The 20,889-nt window shown below is 39.8% G+C and overlaps 2 protein-coding genes across 3 annotated transcripts; one reads left to right on the forward strand and one right to left on the reverse strand.

The window, feature by feature from the left end:
- Window positions 1-5,752: 5,752 nt before the first annotated feature.
- LOC117427627 (putative claudin-24) lies at window positions 5,753-7,625 on the reverse strand. Its single transcript, XM_034045789.3, has one exon. The coding sequence runs from the start codon at window positions 6,647-6,649 to the stop codon at window positions 5,999-6,001; it is 651 nt and encodes a 216-aa protein (XP_033901680.1). The 5' UTR covers window positions 6,650-7,625; the 3' UTR covers window positions 5,753-5,998.
- A 1,621-nt stretch (window positions 7,626-9,246) lies between these two features.
- On the forward strand, window positions 9,247-20,674 carry LOC117426201 (leucine-zipper-like transcriptional regulator 1). 2 transcript variants are annotated; one of them, XM_034043576.3, is made up of 21 exons: window positions 9,247-9,749; window positions 10,250-10,312; window positions 10,405-10,461; window positions 10,893-10,972; window positions 11,589-11,697; window positions 11,828-11,911; window positions 12,041-12,098; window positions 12,207-12,346; window positions 13,101-13,302; window positions 13,751-13,795; window positions 14,624-14,734; window positions 15,301-15,393; window positions 15,515-15,610; window positions 16,011-16,200; window positions 16,379-16,548; window positions 17,041-17,197; window positions 17,283-17,409; window positions 17,654-17,803; window positions 17,942-18,047; window positions 18,200-18,280; window positions 19,150-20,674. In XM_034043576.3, the coding sequence occupies exons 1-21, from the start codon at window positions 9,580-9,582 to the stop codon at window positions 19,264-19,266; spliced, it is 2,406 nt and encodes an 801-aa protein (XP_033899467.3). In that variant the 5' UTR covers window positions 9,247-9,579; the 3' UTR covers window positions 19,267-20,674. The 2 variants fall into 2 exon arrangements, with proteins under 2 accessions (XP_033899467.3, XP_033899468.3); XM_034043577.3 differs by lacking the exon at window positions 13,751-13,795.
- The last annotated feature ends 215 nt before the right edge of the window (window positions 20,675-20,889 follow it).

The following is a 20,889-nucleotide window of genomic DNA, read 5'->3' on the forward strand; positions in this document are numbered from 1 at the left end:
GAATATGGGATGACAAAAGGAATGTGGAATAACCCTCTGAAGTGGGAGAACTGGTTTGTATTGATCATACTGGAAGTGCATGTCTAATGAATATCTTAGATAAATGGTGTTCCTTTACTCAGTATCCCCCCACCCCCCTTTGTCATGCGTTGTCTATTTTGTTAAATACCGTGCATGATCTGCTAGCCCTTGTGCAATGGTATCTGCTCAAAAGAGCTGTGCAAACTCTCACCTCTTATCTTTTCCAGTTGAACATTAAACCTTCTTTATCTTCCGAACTTAATTATTTTGCAATGCATAGAGCTTATAATGATCAATCTGAAGAAGTGGAGTGTTATCAAGTAAATGGTTGACATTTTACAATCAGGGTCAGTCAGGGTAAGGGCAAAGATTAAGGTATGATAGTGCAAGCATGCCATTTTCCATGGAAATGCTGGGAACAAGCCTACTCTGCTGTTTAAGCAAACTCAGAATTCAACCCAGCGAACTCCTGATTGTGTGACACCCTGCTCTCCACGAGCAAGCACCTTTGGAGACCCTGCTACAGTATCATTTCTGTATTTAGACATACCAATGATACTGCAATAGTATAAACCAATACATATTGGCAATCTATTGCAGATCCATGATAGTTTATCAGTGTACTATTGCACCTTATCAGTGTGCTATCCATTGTGTTGCCATTGCTGGTAATGCTGTGATCTACAAGTTCTAATAGGATTTCTTCAGTGTCAAATGCTGGTATTATAATGGTTTCCTAATGGTATTGACTACAGCTCTTCTGTATGGGAAAAGTAATACACAGAACAGAACACCAAGCATTTACTACTTTTACAATTGGGTTTTACAATGGTACAGTTAATGTGCATCTGCAACAATCTGATCCTGCCCTTGTACTGTAGACTTGTAGAACAACACATGTCCTTAAGAAAACAGATTAAACGACTGTCCTTCTAAGCAAGCACAACCAAGGAAGGTGGTGGGGCATGCAGCCGCCATCTTTCTTTTTCTCATTAAAAAACAAAAAAACAACCTTTGTGTGCAAAGTGATCTGCAGACTCCTTCTGGCTACAGTAACTCCTAATTTAGAAAAAAAAGCTAATCAAGGACGATGAGCTTCAATTTCTCGTTAATCGAAACTGCTGGTGCACAAGAGCAGCCTTTCAGTCACTGAAAGCCTGCATGAGTAGAAGAAACAGAAGGAAAGCATGCTTCCTCTGGCCTTGCTGGGATGAAACGGGCTGGAAAAAAGGTCTGGCTGTGAGCGCTGGGGTCACACTGTCATGTCAATTAAATCTGCGAGATGAGAGCAGCACACACTTAAACAAACTGAATGAGGCATCATGCATCTGGTTATTCTATGGGAAGTTTGAACACTGATAGGGCGACATTAGTTTCCCTTGCAAAGAGGCAGTATACTGCACGACTCCATGGCCCTCAAGGCAGCAGCTTTGCTAGAATTTTGGGATGGGGTGTAAGTATCGATAAATTAAAAAGGTTTAATTTATCAATACTTTACAAACGTATTAAATAGATGGCAATGGAGGAGAGCGTGTTATACACTGTAATACATTTCCAAATGCTTGAGAGATTCAGAATTGTACTGTGAGGTTTTTGCACCCCACAGCCTAACACTACTAACACCCCTCCTGGATCACAGTAGTAAAGTGAAGCTCGGTACAAAAGCATGTTAAAAGCAATGGAAAGCAGGGACTCAAATCTGGAATTTGAAATCACATAATACAGCCATTCTAAAAAAGAAGTCCTCAATTTGCAATTCCTGTGCTCTGCTGGTAGTTTGGCAGATCTGCATTCTTAAACCAGGGTCCACATTCCTTGAGTTCATTACATTGTTCTCCCTGATCCTTTGCCCGCCTCCATTTAAAAAAAAAAAAAAAAAAAAAAGCATACTTCTTTGTTTTCGTGAGATTTGCTTTTGTATGCAGAAATGAACACTAAGTTGGGATAACTGCTGTAACTGTGCTCTCAGAAGAGGGAGGATCACTTACTTATCTTTGACTTCTCCACCAGCAGGATTGATCTCCCATTTCCTTTCCCGGTCAAACACACTAGCATAGTGCAATGCTTTATATCATCAGCATTCATTTCCTACCTGTTTAACTCTTCAAGCAAGACCTGCTTCTGAAAAGACTCCTCAGTGCTCACATTGTAGGTGGAGAAGCATATCAGTGTTGCACAGGCTTCAGTGTAAAACGCCTCACCTTTGGGCTTCAGTACAAAGCACAACACTAATGTAGTATATACTTTACATGCCTATGAGATGTAACCACAAATCACCTGCCTGTGACCAGTGGTCATTAAAATGAAGATCTGGGGTTTGCCTGCTAGAGAACGGCATCTGAAGACAACAGCAATGACTTCACTCACTTTGGTTATTTGTTCTGAAAACTGAACTGCAATTACAACAATGATCTAAATGAAAACCCAGCGCCAAATTTGAAATGATTTATGACCTTCCGGAGACTTGTCAGTGAGATATACTGTATATATCATTGTAAAAATCCATTTCAGCAGATTGCAAAGCGCACACTGAACCCAAGAACCCCAGGAGATTGCATAACAGCTCCCAGCTGCATCTAACCAGTCTGATCAAGACAAAGAAGAAAGGCATGACATCACTATCGAAATCTGAGATGTGAGAAGTGCAGTCAGGTAAGACTTTGCAAACTCAGCCATAGTTTTACTGAAAAACTAAACAGTGCAGCTTTCTTAGTTTCTCAAACACATTATCAGTAAAGACATTATACACTTAGTAAGGCTAGATTCTCAAAGCTAATTACTCAAAAAATGCATTATTTTAATTTTTTTAAAAGGAAAAAACACTAAGTACAAAATTAATAGAAATTTCTGAGATTAATAAAATATAATTTAGAGAACTGGAGTTTATTTCTGGTTTTGTAAGCGCTTTTGACCGATTTTGAGAATATATGCCTTAAGTTTATAGATTGATTACCCATGTATATATACCTTCATGCAAGTTTAGCATAGTAAAAGCATAGCAAAGTGTAATAAAGCATAGTGAAAGCATGATAAAGCATAGGAAAGCATGGTAAAGAATAGCGAGGTCTGGTGAAGCATATTAATAAACATGGCAAACCAGGGTACGCTGTGGGAAATGCAGAGTATAACCATGGGAAAAGCATGGGGCAAAACTGCAAAAATACTGCGGTAATTTTTTTTTTTTAATTCTCAATTTGTGAAAGTCTGTTTATCACCTTTGATGATATCATCCATAACTATCACATATTCCATAGTGCTGAATAAAGACATACTAATACTTTGAGTATTTCTCTCTCCTCTTTGGTGGTCGATTACTTTATTCTTCATTATAGACTTAGAGATCGAAATATTTTGAACCATCAAACATGCAATACTAATTAGGCTACTATATGTGGATTTAATGTTATTTTTTAAAGCAATTTAAATCCTAGATACAATTTAAACATTAATATTGTAATCAATTTCTTTTTTTTATGTTAGAGGAGAACATTTCAATCAGAAGGAGGTTGAAGAAAGTGTACCAGACCATTGACAGCTAACTGCACCCTCTGGAGTTGAAAGAGGGCATTCATTTAAACTAATACAGTAGAGTGAAGTATCCAGAAGTCTATTAACTGAATTGTCAATTAACCACAACTTAGTCCCAATAAACTGTTACTCCTACCGGAACCTCATTTGAATATGATTATTTTTTAATACAAGTGCTTTCTTGCATAAATCACAGGCATCAATCAAACATATATGATATCCAGCAATACACACAAAGAAAAACAAAATTCATCAATGAATCAGTTCCTTTATTTAACCAGGTGAGATCCCACTTATCACAAGTTCTCCGTTCCAACGATGACCTGGGCATGAAGGCTGCAGTAGGATCAAGACAACATACAAAATGAAACCAACACATTACTACATGTCTGCTCTTAATATGTTGGAATGTAAAATGTAGTGATAGCATGTTTGGAGCTTCAACCCTTTATTCTATATTGTGTTTTGTTTTTGCAAAACAGATTGGTAATTTCAATGGGAAGAACACACGACTTTGTCTTGTGGTGTGCCAGTTCACTAGCTGAAGAGACACAAGCATAAATTGGAGTCAGCTAGTGGTACATAGCTAGTTTCCAAGAATCCCGAGTCTCGACGCAGCTAGTATTCCAGCATGGTCGAGTCTAAACATTTCCCCCAAAGGAAAACCTCTTGTGCTGATATTGTGTAGGGTGTTGGAATTTGGAGATGAGTTTAGCCATTAGGCACACAGTTCAGCCTGCCCAACCCGAAAAAAAGGCAACAGTAAAAATGGCAATAACAGTTTCAGTCCAAAAAAAAAAAAAAAAAGTAATTAAGAGTTACAATTTGGCTTGCCTTCACCTGGTTTGGCAGATCAGAAGAGATTAAGAGGGCCCCAGGGTCCACAGCCATTAGAGGAAATTAAAAGCATTGGAAATCTTGGAAATTATTGCCAGAAAATAGGGCCAGAAAAGACTCCATTTTGAAAGCCCCTGGGGCTCCACAAACCCTATTACAGTATTACCATTCCACTTAATAAAGTAGCTTCTCACTCTGACAAGACATTAACAAGACAGCATTTAACCATTCACAAGATGCAGCAGTGATTGTGAGTTTAATGCAAGGAGGCCACTTGTTGTAACTATGTAATGCAATGAGCACATGTAATGGTTAGTTCAAGATCACTAAGCACGACGAAGGCTATATTAAAAACATCCTGTCTTAAACAAAAACAAAAACACATTGTATATAATATACAGCACACCCCACTTAGCTGCATGTCGCTTAGAGGAATCGTTTCTCTACCTGAATAATTTGCTCATGCAGAATTCATATCCACTCATGTTAATTACTACAGTGAATATCAGACAGATGAAAATTCAGCTAACATCTGTGAAGCTACAAAGCAAAACAACTAACTCCCCTCGACTAACAAAAAAAAGGTTTCCATGCCAAGTCTATGACAGCCTAAAGATACTGTGGTACCTAAATGGTTAACATGCTAGTTTGCAATAAATGGCTTCTTAGTGCTTTATTGTAATAACACAAACAGTACAATAGGCACCTGTCTTTAAATGAAACTGGATAGGGCTAGGAGGATTTCACGTTACCAGTCAGAAGAGATTTCTAGGAAAGGTAATCTGATCACTTAGAAAAAGCAGTTAGTGAATTAGGATTATAAACTACAGCTGAAAGACATCTAAATATTAGATACTGGGAGCTAAATTAATAAAGCATTGGCATACCATGGTCCTAATGCTTAAAAAAAGGGGTAATTGTTTTTAACCCTGCTTGCAACATACAGGTGCAACGCATTTTCTGATCTGCGCAATGTTTTATTTATAATAATGAAAGTTGTCTGCTTAACTTTTTTTTTTAGCTTCACTTGAGATGCATATAATTATTCTATGGAAAATAATTCAGATGTGAGGAAACTGACAATCACAAAATGATGCAGGCGATTCATTCCAACACACAATCACAAATGATTTTATGCATGTGAAGAAGGCATTGTGAAAAAACATCAAAAATTCACAACTTCGAAAGTGCAAGGACAGTGCAAATTCTGATGTTTTTCTACAGGAATTATATATATATATATATATATATATATATATATATATATATATATATATATACACCAGTATATATATAAAAAAGTATATACATATATATATATATATATATATATATATATATATATATATATATATATGTATATATATAAAATCTAACATTTTAAAAGAAAACATTGCACTGTGCCTTCTGCATGAATAACATTTTAATCAAAATAAATTCCATAAAAATCTGCAAACAAGTTTAATTACCTAAAATAAAAAAGTGGGTGCAACAAAGGCGGCCAATTGAAAGTTGCAAATTATAAGCAGTTGCAATACTTTTTTCACATTCTTGTTGTATTTTTGTGAGTTTAGCAACCTACTGTGATCTTTTTAACCAGGAATCGTCATGACTATAACACCTCTGTCTTTAAATACTGCAGCTCTTTCTGCTTTCCAGTGTCTAAATAGTAGATTCTCGGGTGCCTGTCCTTCATCATGCACACGGATACAAAAAGAAAGGATCCACCAAGCAAGAGAAATAAACCAGCAAACCACCCTGAGAACATGGCCTCTCCAAACTCCCATCTCGGGACAATCTCAGGCAGGTTATCGTCCCAGAACTCGGACACTATCCCGTATGCCACCATGGAGACAGGGAATAGGGTTGTAATCCCAGAAACCAACGAGAGCACCCCTCCAAAAACCAGCAGCTTCTTCTTCACCTCCTCCTTGCCTTCTCCCAGTTTGACACAGTCCAGTCCGAACATGGTCACGATCAGGCTGAGGAGTCCCATCCCGATGGAGATGAACATCAACACCCGGGAGACCACGATGTCCGAAGGTAGAGCTAGGAAGGAGTCATAGGCTTTGCACTGAAGACCCACTTCATCCTGAAACACGCAGGTATGCCACAGCCCCTGATACCAGTTCTCCATTTCATTGAGATCTGTGTTGAGGGTCTTCCACAGGGGCAGAAAGGTGGTCACAAAAGATGTTGCGAAGCCGACCAGAGACACAAAAAACGCCCCGAACTGCACGCTTTTCGCAGTGAGTAGCACCATCTTCAATCAGGTCCGTTGCGTGCCTTTCCAGGGAATAGCTCTCTGCTGCTCAGCCTGATAGTGTTCCTATAATCTCAGCACCTAATATATGCACCTAATAAATTCCTTGTAATCCCTAAGCTCTTGCATTACAACAGACATACTGTTTTGTAAAAGCGACACATATCATTACTGGGAACAATGGACTCTGTTTTAAATGAAACCAGATATGTCCAGAAGGACTTCAAATGCCGTGCATGCAGAAGGAGTTTCAGCGACAAGAAACATGATCAAGTTGAGAGAAAGGGGAAAAATGCTGGGTAGAAAGTTGGTGCCCGAATAAAGGTATGCAGCTTGTTCTTAGAAAGACCTGAAGAAAATGCAATGGGCAGTGTTTGTTCCAAAGTTCAAGATAACTGATCATAACAAAAATACGTTTTGGGTTACTTGTCTTTGCAAAAAAAAAAAAGTGCCCAGGAGACATTCACCAAACTTCTCGAATAACAGACATGTGAGTAGCATTAAGAACAAAAAAGGTACCGGCATTAACAAAGACATTTTCTTGGGTAAAGGTGCATGGGTAATTCCAGCAAAACAATATCAGTATAACAAAAACAGGTGTGGGGGCTTCCTTTCAGCTGAATCCAATGCTTCGTAAAGTTCTACACAAGCACAAAAACACAATATTAGAGTCCCCGAGTGGTGCACCTTAATAAGGTAGGTTTTCTGCTGGCTTTGCAAATTGGCATAGAACTGTAAGCCAAGCCCTAGTGAAGCAAAGTCAGCAGCATGGACAGTGACATCACCCTCAAACACAACTCCTTCTGGTCACAGTTACAATGACTGCTACATAAATATGGGTCTCATTTTGAAATAGGAACTTCTCTACACTTCACTAGCAGTACCTAAAAGTTGCGGGAGGTGCATTTGATAGGGCGCACCTCTTAAAGAGTACAGCAGAGGGGTTCCAAAAAAATATAGAGTTACACGTCCCCACGTGTTGTTACAACTGTTTAAATAACGTACCTGTAATATTTATTTTCATCGTTAACATCCTGACAACTTTTTACACTTCTAACTTTAAAGTCTGTTTCAAAGCTCTTTTCAAAATGTCCGCTCTGGTGCACTAGGGTTTGAGATCTGTCATCTAAATAACTGCAGGACAAGCGATTAAAATAAAATAAAATTAAAAAAATTAAATATATAAATAGTGCTCTAGCTTTTCTGTTCCGTACCACATCATGGATCGTTATCGCTGTTACCTGTTTGACAATGTGGGCAATAATCCTGACACTATCAGTGCACTGGAGCGAATATTTTGAAAAGAGATTTGAAACAGACTTCAAAGTGTAAAAAGTTGTCAGGATGTTAACAATGAAAATACAAATTACAGGTACATTATGAAAACAGTTACAGCCACACTAGAAGTTGCTAACACTGTATTTTCAGAACCCCGCTACTTACTCTTTAAGGTAGCACATTTCAAAAGCTGTCTGTCAGGCAAAAATAAAATCCTGTAATAAAACCAGACAAGAATCATACTTAAACACATCTTAAACAGGAATGACACGAAAGAACTGGGAAATAACAAGTTTTAATAGTTACATAATGTAATATGTAACATAATACTAGCCTTTTGTCATTCAATGAAATCTATTCAGCCGATTTCATTTTATAAGGCTCATGGTGAATGCTCATTCATTTCTGTTTCAATTGTAGGAGCACTTAACGCAATCTTAAAACCTATCTAAATAGGCTGAATGACATGAAAGAAGCTTCTTATTTGTGGGCAATAATCTTCAGAAATTAATTGTCAAGCCATTGGACTGGCTAATATCTTTCAGCAAGCTCATTTCAAATGTAAAAGGCTTTTTTTTTTGCTCTTTCTTTTTCCCATGATACCAGGTGCAATCAGCCCCAGAGCAGCCGGTCCACACTTACTGAACCGAGTTGACCAATCTTCTCTTTCTCATCAAAACGCCATCAACGTGACGTAGTACTGGAGTGCGAGAAAGCTGCAGAACTGTCAACGACTATTATTAAAATCTGTTTATTTGGCAGACGCATTTATCCAAGTCGACTTACGGGTGTTACACATGGCAATACAAGCTTAGATTGCAAAAACGATATTTAAGTACAGTAAGTAGAAATACTATTTAAAAAATCCCTTATTTACCGGCAGTCTCGTTTATTTTGAAAGGTCGGCGTTGACAGGTACTGAAAGGTGAATGGTATGCCGTTTACAGTAGTACAGGATAGTGTACATAAAAATTCGTTCAAAATCTCACAAAAAAGAAACGCACATTCGATTTCTTCCAACAGCCAAATACTCCTTTCCTCGCATTTATATCGGCGTGCTACTACTAGCCTACTTACTATTCTTGGGAAAGTTTGCCTGTTTTATAAGGCTGCTTGACTATCTTAATTTCCATTTTTAACTAATTTGCTGTTTTAAATAAGTTCTGAGTAGCACAGGTTTTTTTGTTTTTTGTTTTTTTTTCATACATTACTTATTTTGGAGCTTCTGCACGTAGCTCCCAATATACAATGCGGTTGACAGCCGCTAGCGTCTCTGGGAGTTGCAGTTCTTTCCTCGTCTCTATATTTTCTAAGTTCAACAAGCCGTTGCGGCAATTGAACTACAGCACCCAGCATCCTTTACGGAGAGGCGTGGCAGCGAGCAGTAATGGCTGTGTTGTGCTTGGATGCTGGTCCGTATTTGCTGTTTTATACGAATTTCCATTTTATAGCAGTTTAACTGAGATATCGCGGCGCGTAATAACACTCCCGTTTTCACTCAGGGGAGGAAGAAAGCTGTGTTTTGCTTTAGACAACCATCCCGTCCCGAGAAGAGTCTAGGAAGCGACACAAGAGCAGTCCGTTGTAACATAACAGTAATAAATAGTACTTTCAGGGGAAGGGCTGAGTTGTGTTCTATATACAGATACTGAATGTCATGGTTTCCAGGAACCATGTCTTCTAAGTCCAAGGTGGCCCCGAGTGTTGAGTTTGACCATAGCTGCTCTGACAGTGTTGAGTACCTGACCCTAAACTTTGAGCCTTTCGAGACCGTCCATCGCTGGAGGAGACTTCCACCCTGTGATGAGTTTGTCGGGGCCAGGTGAGCAATACAGTGCGGTGTCTGAAAAAAACTCCGGAGATTGATGAGCGCAAGTGTGTTGCCACGGTGTGGACAGCTATGAACTGTGTAACCTGTACTGCGTATATCTGTATTCCTATAATTGAAATACACGAGTAAGGACTTTTTGACTTGATAGAACATTATTTAACTAATAATAAAAATAGACTGATATCATAATGAATCAACACCTGTGGCTCAACTGTGCACTTAGACACGAAGGCAGAGTGGACAGCTGCATATATTATTATTATTATTATTATTATTACAGTGGCAAAATAAACAATAGGAACCAGAGATGGAAATGAGTAGCACACTGGTTCAAAGGCTTTTGCCTAGAGATGAAAATATTGGTAGAATTTTTCAAATAACATCCAGGCTGCCTTCCAGATTCACACTGTGGTATGAACACGATAAACATGTGATCTCTCTCAATCGAATGACACATTTGTGCCTGACCCCTTTACTCTCCCCTTTTGCAGGCGCAGTAAGCACACAGTTGTGGCATACAAGGATGCTATCTATGTATTTGGAGGAGACAATGGGTGGGTCATTTTGAATGATTCTGCCTGAATTTTTAAGTCATAGCAGAGGAATACATGAACCCCAGTAACTCATGCTTGCCTCCTCTCCACAGGAAGAACATGCTGAACGACTTGTTACGATTTGATGTGAAGGACTGCTCATGGTGCAGGTGTAGTATAATGGTTTCTCTCTGACTTGACAGCTGTCCTGTACCTCTAGAAAAGCAATGTGTCCGTGCTGTGTAGATGCAGATCACACAAACACCCCAGGGTGTAGCATGGGAATGCTGGGAATGTCCTGAGTGTGCTGTGATTTGCATCTGCAGTGTCTAATTAAATGGAATACAGGGATGGAAATAAGACTCCTATTGCTTAGCAGTTTCACCCGTTCCAGGTTTTAATACGAACTTGATTAGCCACAGTGTATAGGCAACAAGCTCATGTCTGTCTTATTAAACTCGTAGTAAAACCAGTAATGGATCAAACCGCTATTCAGTGGGAGTTATTTCTAACCCTGTAATACATATCGGTGTAGATTTGTAATGCACATTTTAATTGCTGTTTTTTTTATGGCTTTGTCTTTTTCTTTGATTTTATCCAGGGCTTTTACTACAGGGACCCCCCCTGCACCTAGATACCACCACTCTGCCGTGGTCTATGGAAGCAGCATGTTTGTTTTTGGTAAGAGAGGCTGTGTCTGTACCAGACACTCAATTGTCAGTCCATAGGGTAAAAATGTGTACTTTACATTACAGTATTTCCCCACCGGGTGGCACTGTGTAGTGTTTTAAAATCCCAAACTGAAAAATCAGTTTCAACATTTTTGGCCACTGGAAGCACTGCTGGTTCTGCAATAGTTCCCATTAAAAACAATAGACCCCCCCCCCCCCCCCCCCCCCCCCACACACACACACACACTTTGTTATGATAGATATGTGATTATTATTATTATTATTTTGGATTATTCATTAATTTTGTATTCCTGTTACTGTGTTGCTTTGTATGTTTTAGCGCTCCTACTATTCCTTTGTATCCATTTGTTCATGTATTACTTTGTTTTCTGGAAAACAAATAAACAATTGTTCAAAATAAAGCAATAGAAAAAAAGTAGATCTAGAAATAATTGTCATTTCCACTCTCTGAAGATCATCAGTAAAATCACAATCCATTGCCTGCACAGCTCCAACATAAAATACCCATTGTTAAAGCAGTTGTACAATTATTTTATCTTGAGTTCGCATAAGGATCAATCCTATTATGACACATGATTTGATGCAGTTTTATCTGTCATTTGTAGGTGGCTACACTGGGGACATCTATTCAAACTCCAACCTGAAAAATAAAAACGATCTGTTTGAGTACAAGTTTGCCACTGGCCAGTGGACAGAGTGGAAGGTGGAGGGAAGGTATTGGGATTGTATTGTGTAGTTGTTCTTGTTTTCAGCCACTTTAAACACAAGAAAAGAAGTGTTTCTGTAGTTCACCTTAACCTTAAAAGAGAATAGTAAAGTAATATTATGTTCACTCTTTTATAAGGTTACCTGTGGCCAGATCAGCACACGGAGCAACAGTGTACAGTGACAAGCTCTGGATTTTTGCTGGATACGATGGAAATGCAAGGTAAAGCAGTCTGCCATGCTGGAGAATATGGTTATGCATCAGGTTGCGTGCTCAGATTCCTTTAATGGTGTCTGGAACAGCCATTGGGGCCCGTGCTTAGGCACTGACACCTCTTTGTATTCCTTCCAGGTTAAGCGACATGTGGACCATCAGCCTTCAGGACAGAGAGCAAGCATGCTGGGAAGAGGTGTGTCTCTTTTTTTGTTCTGTTGAGGTTGTGCAAACATATTCGATAATGGTTCTGTACAGAGCAGCCCTGCTCTCCTGCTGATGAAGTTTGTGTGTGGTTTTTCAGATTGAACAGAGCGGTGAGATCCCTCCGTCGTGCTGTAACTTTCCTGTGGCGGTGTGCCGGGACAAGATGTTTGTTTTCTCTGGTCAGAGTGGGGCTAAGATTACCAACAATCTCTTCCAGTTTGAATTCAAGGAAAAAGTGTAAGTGTGGTGTTCCATCATACTGAGTCCCTTGTGGAGCAGAAATGTGCTGTACCAGGGGAAGTGACCTCAGTAATGTGCTGTACCAGGGGAAGTGACCTCAGTAATGTGCTGTACCAGGGGAAGTGACCTCAGTAATGTGCTGTACCAGGGGAAGTGACCTCAGTAATGTGCTGTACCAGGGGAAGTGACCTCAGTAATGTGCTGTACCAGGGGAAGTGACCTCAGCAATGTGCTGTACCAGAGGAAGTGACCTCAGCAATGTGCTGTACCAGAGGAAGTGACCTCAGTAATGTGCTGTACCAGAGGAAGTGACCTCAGTAATATGCTGTACCAGGGGAAGTGACCTTGTCCCTTTTTTTTCTTGCTGTTCATAAAATAGACAGTCTGTTCTAATTCCTGTGGGGTTAATTCCCCCTCAGAATCCCCCAGCTGTTTATTTACATAAAACATTGCTGCTTCTTCCACTTGGGGGGGGGGGGGGGGGGGAGAAGTGGGGCAAACATTGAAACTTAAGCAAAAACTTAGTGAATCTGACCCTTATTTTTGAAACAATTTAAGTTGTGGACTAATCCTAATAAAGTAGCCAGGACAGGTTGCTTTTATAAGGGGAGTAGTGTAGCAATCCTCCCCCCTCCCCTATAGAGTCAGTTATGCTGTTCTATCGCTTTCCAGAAGTGAAAAGGGTGTTATTAATTCGACCCTGCCGAGAGGGCTCTGTCTTTAAGGATTGCTTTTGTTTTTTTCTGTGCAGATGGACTCGCATTCCCACCGAGCACCTGCTGCGCGGTTCCCCTCCCCCTCCCCAGCGGCGCTACGGTCACACCATGGTGGCATTCGAGAGGCACCTGTACGTGTTCGGGGGCGCTGCCGATAACACCCTGCCCAACGAGCTGCACTGCTACGATGTGGACTCCCAGACCTGGGAGGTCATCCAGCCCAGCCCGGACAGCGAGGTACGAGGGGAGCGATCAAGGGGCCGTCAGGAGCGCAGTGCGTCTTAACACTGAGTTTCATGATCCATAGGGTTTGTGTCAATGATCGCTAAGCAAAAGCACTACATGACTATTTGTGATCTGCCGGGCACATTGTGTGTGTTTAATTTTACATTTTTTTATATATCTGTGTTTTTATGATAAATTATATTTACTGTTGGCAAAATCATGTGTTCGGTTATATTTCATCAAACCTTAATAAACCCAAACCGCCAATCAGTATAATCGTTTGTAAGCTAGCACGTGTGTTTTTAATAGTTTGTTTTGTAGCATGTAAGTCTTTTTATTTAATTTTTTTTGTATCTTTTTAAAACCGGGCACTTTTTTTTTTTTGTTTCAATGCGATAATAACTTTTTTTCATTGTGTTTTGTATTTGTGTTTTATGAACTGCTGATTTCCACCTTCCAGGACCCCCTTGGAAACGAGATGACTTCATCTCAAGGGTTCATCCTGGTAAAAAAAAATAATTTTAATAAATAATTACACGAAACGAGAATTAACATATTTCTGTTGTGATCTCTGGATGACCGTTTAACAGTTTCCAAATGTTTTTTTTTTTTTCCTTTCTTGTTGGTAGTGAACCATTTACATCTGTGCCCGTGCTTCTCACTTTTATTGCTGGTTTAGGAAGTCTTTTTATGAAGCCGTCACATGCAATGATTGTCTCGTTATCCCTCTTATTTCCTGTGTAATAGGAAAAGCACCCATTATCGAAGCACCACGGGCTCTCTCCCATTGTTTCTCTTGCCCCTCATTAGTGATGTGCTCAGACACTGAAGACAGATGTATTTGCTTTGGCATCAGCTCTGTAGAGAGCATGATTTGTCCAAAGAACAGCATGTATTTTAGAAGGTTCATGGGTAACGATCGTAATTAATTTGGCACAGTGGGGGGGCTGGGCTACAGTAGTGCAGATGAAACAGACAATATTGAGAATTATGATCTACTGTTAATAATATTGATTTGCAACGTTTTTGTTTTTTTTTCTAAAAGAAAGAATTAAACCTCTTGACCCATTAAAGAAATAAGTGTAACTGGATATATTCATTTCTTGCTGCTATCTGTAACATAGTTATAAACAGTTCTGCATTCTGCTAAAGTATACTTTTTTTTTTTCATGCTGTAAAACAGTGCGCTGTTGCGAGTTCAGTCCTCGCGCATCATTGATGGAATCGGCTGTCCTTCTGCTATCGCACTAAATCACTCCTCAGTGTAAAGATCCTTGCAGAATGCAGTATTAGTTGTATGAATTTCCAGTTAACCTGGTTGTGTTTTTCCTAGATGCCCAGTGGGAGGCTCTTCCATGCTGCAGCAGTGATCTCTGATGCCATGTATATTTTCGGAGGAACAGTAGACAATAATGTGCGGAGTGGAGAGATGTACAGATTCCAGGTTAGCAGCTCAATACTATAAAAGATATAGCACATACTGAACGGTGTAGAACACCCACACACACGTGTTTTATAAATATATGTACTGCCTGCCATAAACGCTTTTGTAGCATGCATTTAAATAAAGGTAACTTTAAAAAAATACCTTTTAAAGCCCTGGTTTGCAAAGTCATCAAATTAACAGCTTTTTTTTCAAGCTGTAGGCATCCATTACAGCATTACTGTTCTTTTTGTTTTATTAAGAAATCTATTTTGTATGTGTCAAAGTGTGTAACATATTCGCAGAAGAGCAGTTGAATTGTTTAAATCAGGTTAAATATAGAACTTCTCCTCGACACTGACACCTTGTGGCTGAAAAATATTAACCAACAGACAACTCATATTTAAGCCAATCAGTGCTGCGGCTCCAGAGTGGCAGAATTCAATAACTTTGAAGTTCCTGTGTAATCTGCAGATAGACACTCTTGAGCTCATGCCAAACTGTACCACATCTCAGCATACCTGCCCTGTATTTAATGTCATTATCTACATTTTTTTTTTGTATGTTCCTTTTGTTATCTGTTTTAGTTTTCCTGTTACCCGAAATGCACCTTGCACGAAGACTATGGCAAGCTATGGGAGAACAGACAGTTCTGTGATCTGGAGTTTATTCTAGGCGAGGTAAGGCAGAACAAGGCTTCAGTGCGGTACATTTATCACCTTACCCCCCTGCATCCCCTGCGTTTACTTCATCTCATTTCCATTGCATCTCCTGACGAGTGTCTCTGTGTCATGAGGGCAGAAGGAGGAGCGAGTGAAGGGCCACATCGCGATCGTGACTGCCCGAAGCCGCTGGCTGAGGAAGAAGATCACACAGGCACGAGAGAGGCTGCGTCAGGTCAGCGTGCAGCACCAAACACTCCACACTGGACATGCCTATCAGAGGTCCAAACACCATGATCAGCTAACACTTCTTCAAAGAAAATATTGATGCTGTAGCCGTGGTCATAATTAAGTGTTAGATTTACCTTTTTCTTTTTTCTTTTTTTACAAAATGTTATTTTTTTTCTAGTTACTTATCCACTGCATGTCTCTGGTGGGATGGAGTACCTTCTAGATGTAGCTTTATCTTAAGAACCGTTCATCCAAGTGTTTTGTCACATGCTACAGACAACCCAAGTTATAACTGGCCAATATATAAATTCTGTGTCAAGCCACAGAACATTGGAGCAGAAAAGCCGAGCACAGCAAGTCATTTTTTTATTTATATATTTTTTTTAAATCCCTGCCCCCTGCAGAAGGTGAAGCAGGAGAGCGTGGAGGAGGAGGCGGTGGCAGCTGGGGTCCAGAAGGAGGTGTCCGGAGGCAGTGTGAAGCACTCCAGCACTCAGCCCCTGCTGGAGGTCACCATCCGGGACGCTGAGGCACAGCCCTTCAGGGTCCTCATGCAGTTCCTGTACACCGACAAAATCAAATACCCACGCAAAGGTATTTCTGCAGTTCTGTAATCAGAATCATATATTGCATGCAAAATGTGTCCATGGTGAACATTGTTTAGTCTTGTGTCCCTCTTGCTCTGTGATTTGCAGTAATGTCTTGTGTCCCTCTTGCTCTGTGATTTGCAGTAATGTCTTGTGTCCCTCTTGCTCTGTGATATTTTTTTTAGGTCACGTGCAGGAAGTTCTATTGATCATGGACGTGTATAAACTGGCCCTGAGCTTCCAACTGGCCCGTCTGGAGCAGCTGTGTGTGCAGTACATCGAGGCCTCTGTGGACCTTCAGAACGTCCTCATCGTGTGTGAAAACGCTAACAAGTTACAGCTGGACCAGCTCAAGGTAAACTCGGATTTTTTCACACTTGGACCAGCAGGTTTTTTACAGTGGAAGGACACACTGAAAATTCTTATATTATATAATATAAATATTGTTATAAGGATGGAAATAAGTCCCCCATTGCATAGCAGTTTATCCATCCCTGGTTTTACAATGTTTAATAAGACCCTCTTGAGCTTGTTACCTATACACTGTGGCTAATGAACCTCATACAAGTCTGGAATGGAGGAAACTGCTATGCAATAGGAGTCTTATTTCCATCCCTGTTTAAGACCTACCTGATGTAAATAAAGCCACAGGGTTCAAACAAAGTATATGTCATATTCGTAAATCCTAAGAGAAATTGGCCCTTTGCTCCAGTGACCCAATTCTACCCTGTCTGCGAAAAAAGAAAGCCAGATCATCGGTTTACTTGTGACCTAATTTGTGTATATATTGACTTGTATATATAGGTTGCTTTTATTTATATATATTTATGTATTTTTGTCATTTCAGGAACATTGCTTGAACTTCGTTGTAAAGGAGTCTCACTTTAACCAGGTGATAATGACCAAAGAGTTTGAGCATCTCTCTACCCCACTGATAGTGGAGATCGTCCGGAGGAAACAGCAGCCCCCTCCCAGGCTGTATTCCGACCAGCCTGTCGATATAGGTAGCTCCGTTCTGTCTCGCACCAGTATGTAATGAGCTGACTGCAAGGGAGAGGTTTTTGGTGATCAACTCTGTGTTTTTTGTAGGAACTTCACTGGTTCAAGACATGAAGGCGTATCTGGAAGGAGCAGGGTTGGAATTCTGTGACATCACTCTGCTTTTAGATGGCCACCCCAGGCCTGCCCATAAAGCAATCTTGGCTGCCCGCTCCAGGTAGGTGCAGTCTGGATCGGGACACAGGGTTACTGAGTTCTATCTTTTACAGAGGATCGATTTGCATGTCATTAGAAACAGGAGCTGTGGGAAATGTGTCCAAGTCTCAAAGACATAAGACTCTCGTTACATAACAGTTTGATCTATCCAAGGTTAATTTTACATTCATAATTTCATCAATTATATATATATATATATATATATATATATATATATATATATATATATATTTGTGTTTTTCCAGTTATTTCGAAGCAATGTTCCGCTCCTTTATGCCAGAAGACGGGCAGGTGAACATTTCTATTGGTGAGATGGTGCCAAGCAAACAGGCGTTTGAGTCCATGCTGCGGTATATTTATTATGGAGATGTCAACATGCCTCCTGAAGATTCACTGTATCCTTTATTGAGCAAAACCTTTAGCTTAGTTCAACAGAAATCTGTTCTGGTGCTGTTGTTCATTGCCCAGGCCATTGGGCACTTTTTTTAAAGATGTTTTGTTTTGTTTTTCTTTTCCTTGACTCTCAATCTCAGGTATCTATTTGCCGCTCCGTATTACTATGGTTTCTCAAATAACCGCCTCCAGGCGTACTGCAAGCAGAATTTGGAGATGAATGTTACTGTAGAAAATGTGCTGCAGGTAGAGTTACAGTCTTCTTTAAGATTTCATAATAGCTGTTTGTTTGTACGCATTTGATCTGTACCCCTACCCAACCTATCAACACACAGTGAACATGGTGTAACAGATCTAGGCAGCGGAGCTCATCATTATTATTGTTCATGTGTTTTTAGATCCTCGAAGCTGCAGATAAGACGCAGGCTCTGGATATGAAGAAGCACTGCCTTCACATCATTGTGCATCAGTTCATCAAGGTGGGTTGGCTCCTGTCTGGAGCTCTGGGTGTCTGCTGCCCCTTCTCTCCATCCTGGCTGCTTTAGCTCCGAGTGTCTTCTCCCCTTTAGCCCCCCATTCTTAAAGATCTCAACGAGTGCCACAGAGAGCTCTTTTGTTGAAGTCTAAAGAACTCACAATGTCCATATACATTCCTAATCTGTTTGCCCTGCTTAAAGATGAAACCAGGTGATAGTTGTGCTGTTATTTATTTTTTTTTTAAATCCAATAACAAAAATAATTACACTGCCAACTACAGGTCATACTGGTTTGGAGTTAAAACTAGTACCATCTCACTCATGAAACAAGTTAAAGCATACAGTTCATTATTGAGCTTCATTAGGCAATCATTTTTAAAAATTACTTTGCATTGTGTTTTTAATAAGCTTCTCTTTTGATTTGCTCTCGACTTTCTGTCTGTCCCTCCACCTCTTTATCTGTTCACAGTGCTTAAGAAACCACACATCTACCCCAGTAAGTCCAGTGAGACAGGCATCTCTGGTCCCCAGTGGTCATAGTGTTTTAAAGTAGTGCTGTATTAACATCTTAACTCTGGAACTAGGATACAGCGTTTTACATTCGCAGCTAAGCTGAATGAACCCTGAGCAAAGGTTTAATTATTTACATGTGATTCACTGTGACATATCTTTCCTCCCATCAGCAAACACTCAATTATAGTTAATAATATTGTGACAAATTTAAACTAATTAGAGTGAGACCAGTAAGACTGTCTACAGTACCAGCTATAGCAGATTCTTTCACAAACTCTGTGGCTCTTTTTGTTTCACAACCCTTTTCATTCTTCTCTTTTTTTATTAAGTTATATATTTATTTTTTTTCCCTCCCCAAGGTTTCCAAGCTACCCAACCTGCGATCCCTCAGCCAGCTGCTGCTTCTGGACATCATTGAGTCCTTAGCCAATCACATATCCGATAAGCAGTGTGCCGAAATGGGCTCAGACATATAGCAGCACTTTGCTGTGTGGTTAGTCTCCTCCAGCAAGGAAGTGCTTTACTCAGATTCACTCCTTCTCACCATGACTGATGGTTGTCACTTGTATTTATTTATGAGCTGTATGGATTGATTCACAAGCATGAAACCGTTCATTTTTTAAACTGCATAGTTTTGTTATTATTTGCACATAAGGCTTCAAAACCAAAAATAAAGAAAACTGAATATATGTTGGTGTAAAACCCTGAAATGGTCCAAAAGGGCAAGTGTCATATTTTTTCATATATTATTAGTAGTAGTATTACTGTTATTTTTATCACTTTTGTTTGTTTCATGAAACTGTTGGCATCACCCTTGCAAGGTTTCTCAGATGCGCTCCAGTGAGCTCAGTTTAAATCCATTGTACAGCCATTCTCCAGGCACTCCTGCAGTCTCTGATGATGTCATTACTGTATGATTGTGTTATGTAATGCACAGCCCACTTTTCCAGGGAGCGTGATCTTGTACATTTGTTTAGATGTCTGTTACATGCATGGTACCCACACCTCCTGTCTCTTTGGTACTTGTCGATGGGACAAGATCCTTATTATCGAACGGAACTCGGAAGATATCTGCTTGGGGTTAAAGGTGAGGTTGGCAACTAGGGCCACATTTGTTTCCAGGGGGGACTTGTTTAAGGATTAGAGAATCCATTCTCTAGTGTAGCGCTTGAGTCATTAAGAGGACGTGCAAGATTCATCCAAAAGCAGCTTGCTCTGTAGCAGGGTTGGGGCAGGACTTGTCTTGTGTTATTACAAAACAAAGTGAAACTGAGGACAAGTGGCTTTTGATTGGCTTGTATTACAGGCTGGTAAGAGCAGGCGATCACTTAGTTCAATTGACAGTAAAGCCTGACTTTGTTATATAGAGATATATAAAATACCTTTAAAGTCGCCCCGTTTGCATTTGTTTATAACTGAAAAAACAGTAAGCAGGTCTAGGGGCAGACTGGAATTGTTTATTAAATATCTAAGGTTAGATTCCAGGAAAGGGAACCGCTTCACGGATAGTACTCTAAAGGAAAGAGGAACTTTGTATTCCCATCTGCTTTTGACCTTCAATGCTTTTCATAGACTGAAAATGGGTTTAAAATGATGACAATCTGCAGTAATGAGTAGAGAAACTTGTTTACGCTGTTAAGCGTGTTGTCAAGTAATCGTAAGAAGTTTCTATTGTAAGCTTTACTGTAATCGTGTTGATTTTAAAAAGTTGAGTTCCTTTCAGCATTTAAAAAATAAATAAGTTGCTTCTCTGACAGACAAAACATTGTTTGCTGTTTAGCAAATATTATTGTCAGCTATGTAAGTGTGAGGTTTATGTAAAAAGATCTCTTGTTACCCTGTTGTGTACTGTATTGTAAAATAAAATAAACAACGTGCTCTACATCACAAGTGTCTGTGGGTTTCCTTGAACATCTTGTAGGACTTACATTGTGTATTATTTGGGGCAGTTTTGTGAGTTATAAACATTTGTTTTCAATATTGATGTACTTGAACTTTAAATAAAGTGTTTATATGGGGGCTGGGCATTCAAATCTGAGATTCCCACTCTGCTGAATCAACCTTTGTAATGACACCGTGAGGTTTCTGTGCAGCTAGCT

The sequence above is a fragment of the Acipenser ruthenus genome, chromosome 11 (genome assembly GCF_902713425.1).
Source record: "Acipenser ruthenus chromosome 11, fAciRut3.2 maternal haplotype, whole genome shotgun sequence".
NCBI lineage: Eukaryota > Metazoa > Chordata > Actinopteri > Acipenseriformes > Acipenseridae > Acipenser > Acipenser ruthenus.

Coding starts and splice junctions, on each gene's coding strand:
- LOC117427627 (XM_034045789.3), bottom strand. CDS start 6,649: ATGGTGCTACTCACTGCGAAAAGCGTGCAGTTCGGGGCGTTTTTTGTG.
- LOC117426201 (XM_034043576.3), top strand. CDS start 9,580: ATGTCATGGTTTCCAGGAACCATGTCTTCTAAGTCCAAGGTGGCCCCG. Junction 10,462..10,892: donor AAGGACTGCTCATGGTGCAG/GTGTAGTATAAT, acceptor GATTTTATCCAG/GGCTTTTACTACAGGGACCC. Junction 12,099..12,206: donor AGCAAGCATGCTGGGAAGAG/GTGTGTCTCTTT, acceptor GTGGTTTTTCAG/ATTGAACAGAGCGGTGAGAT.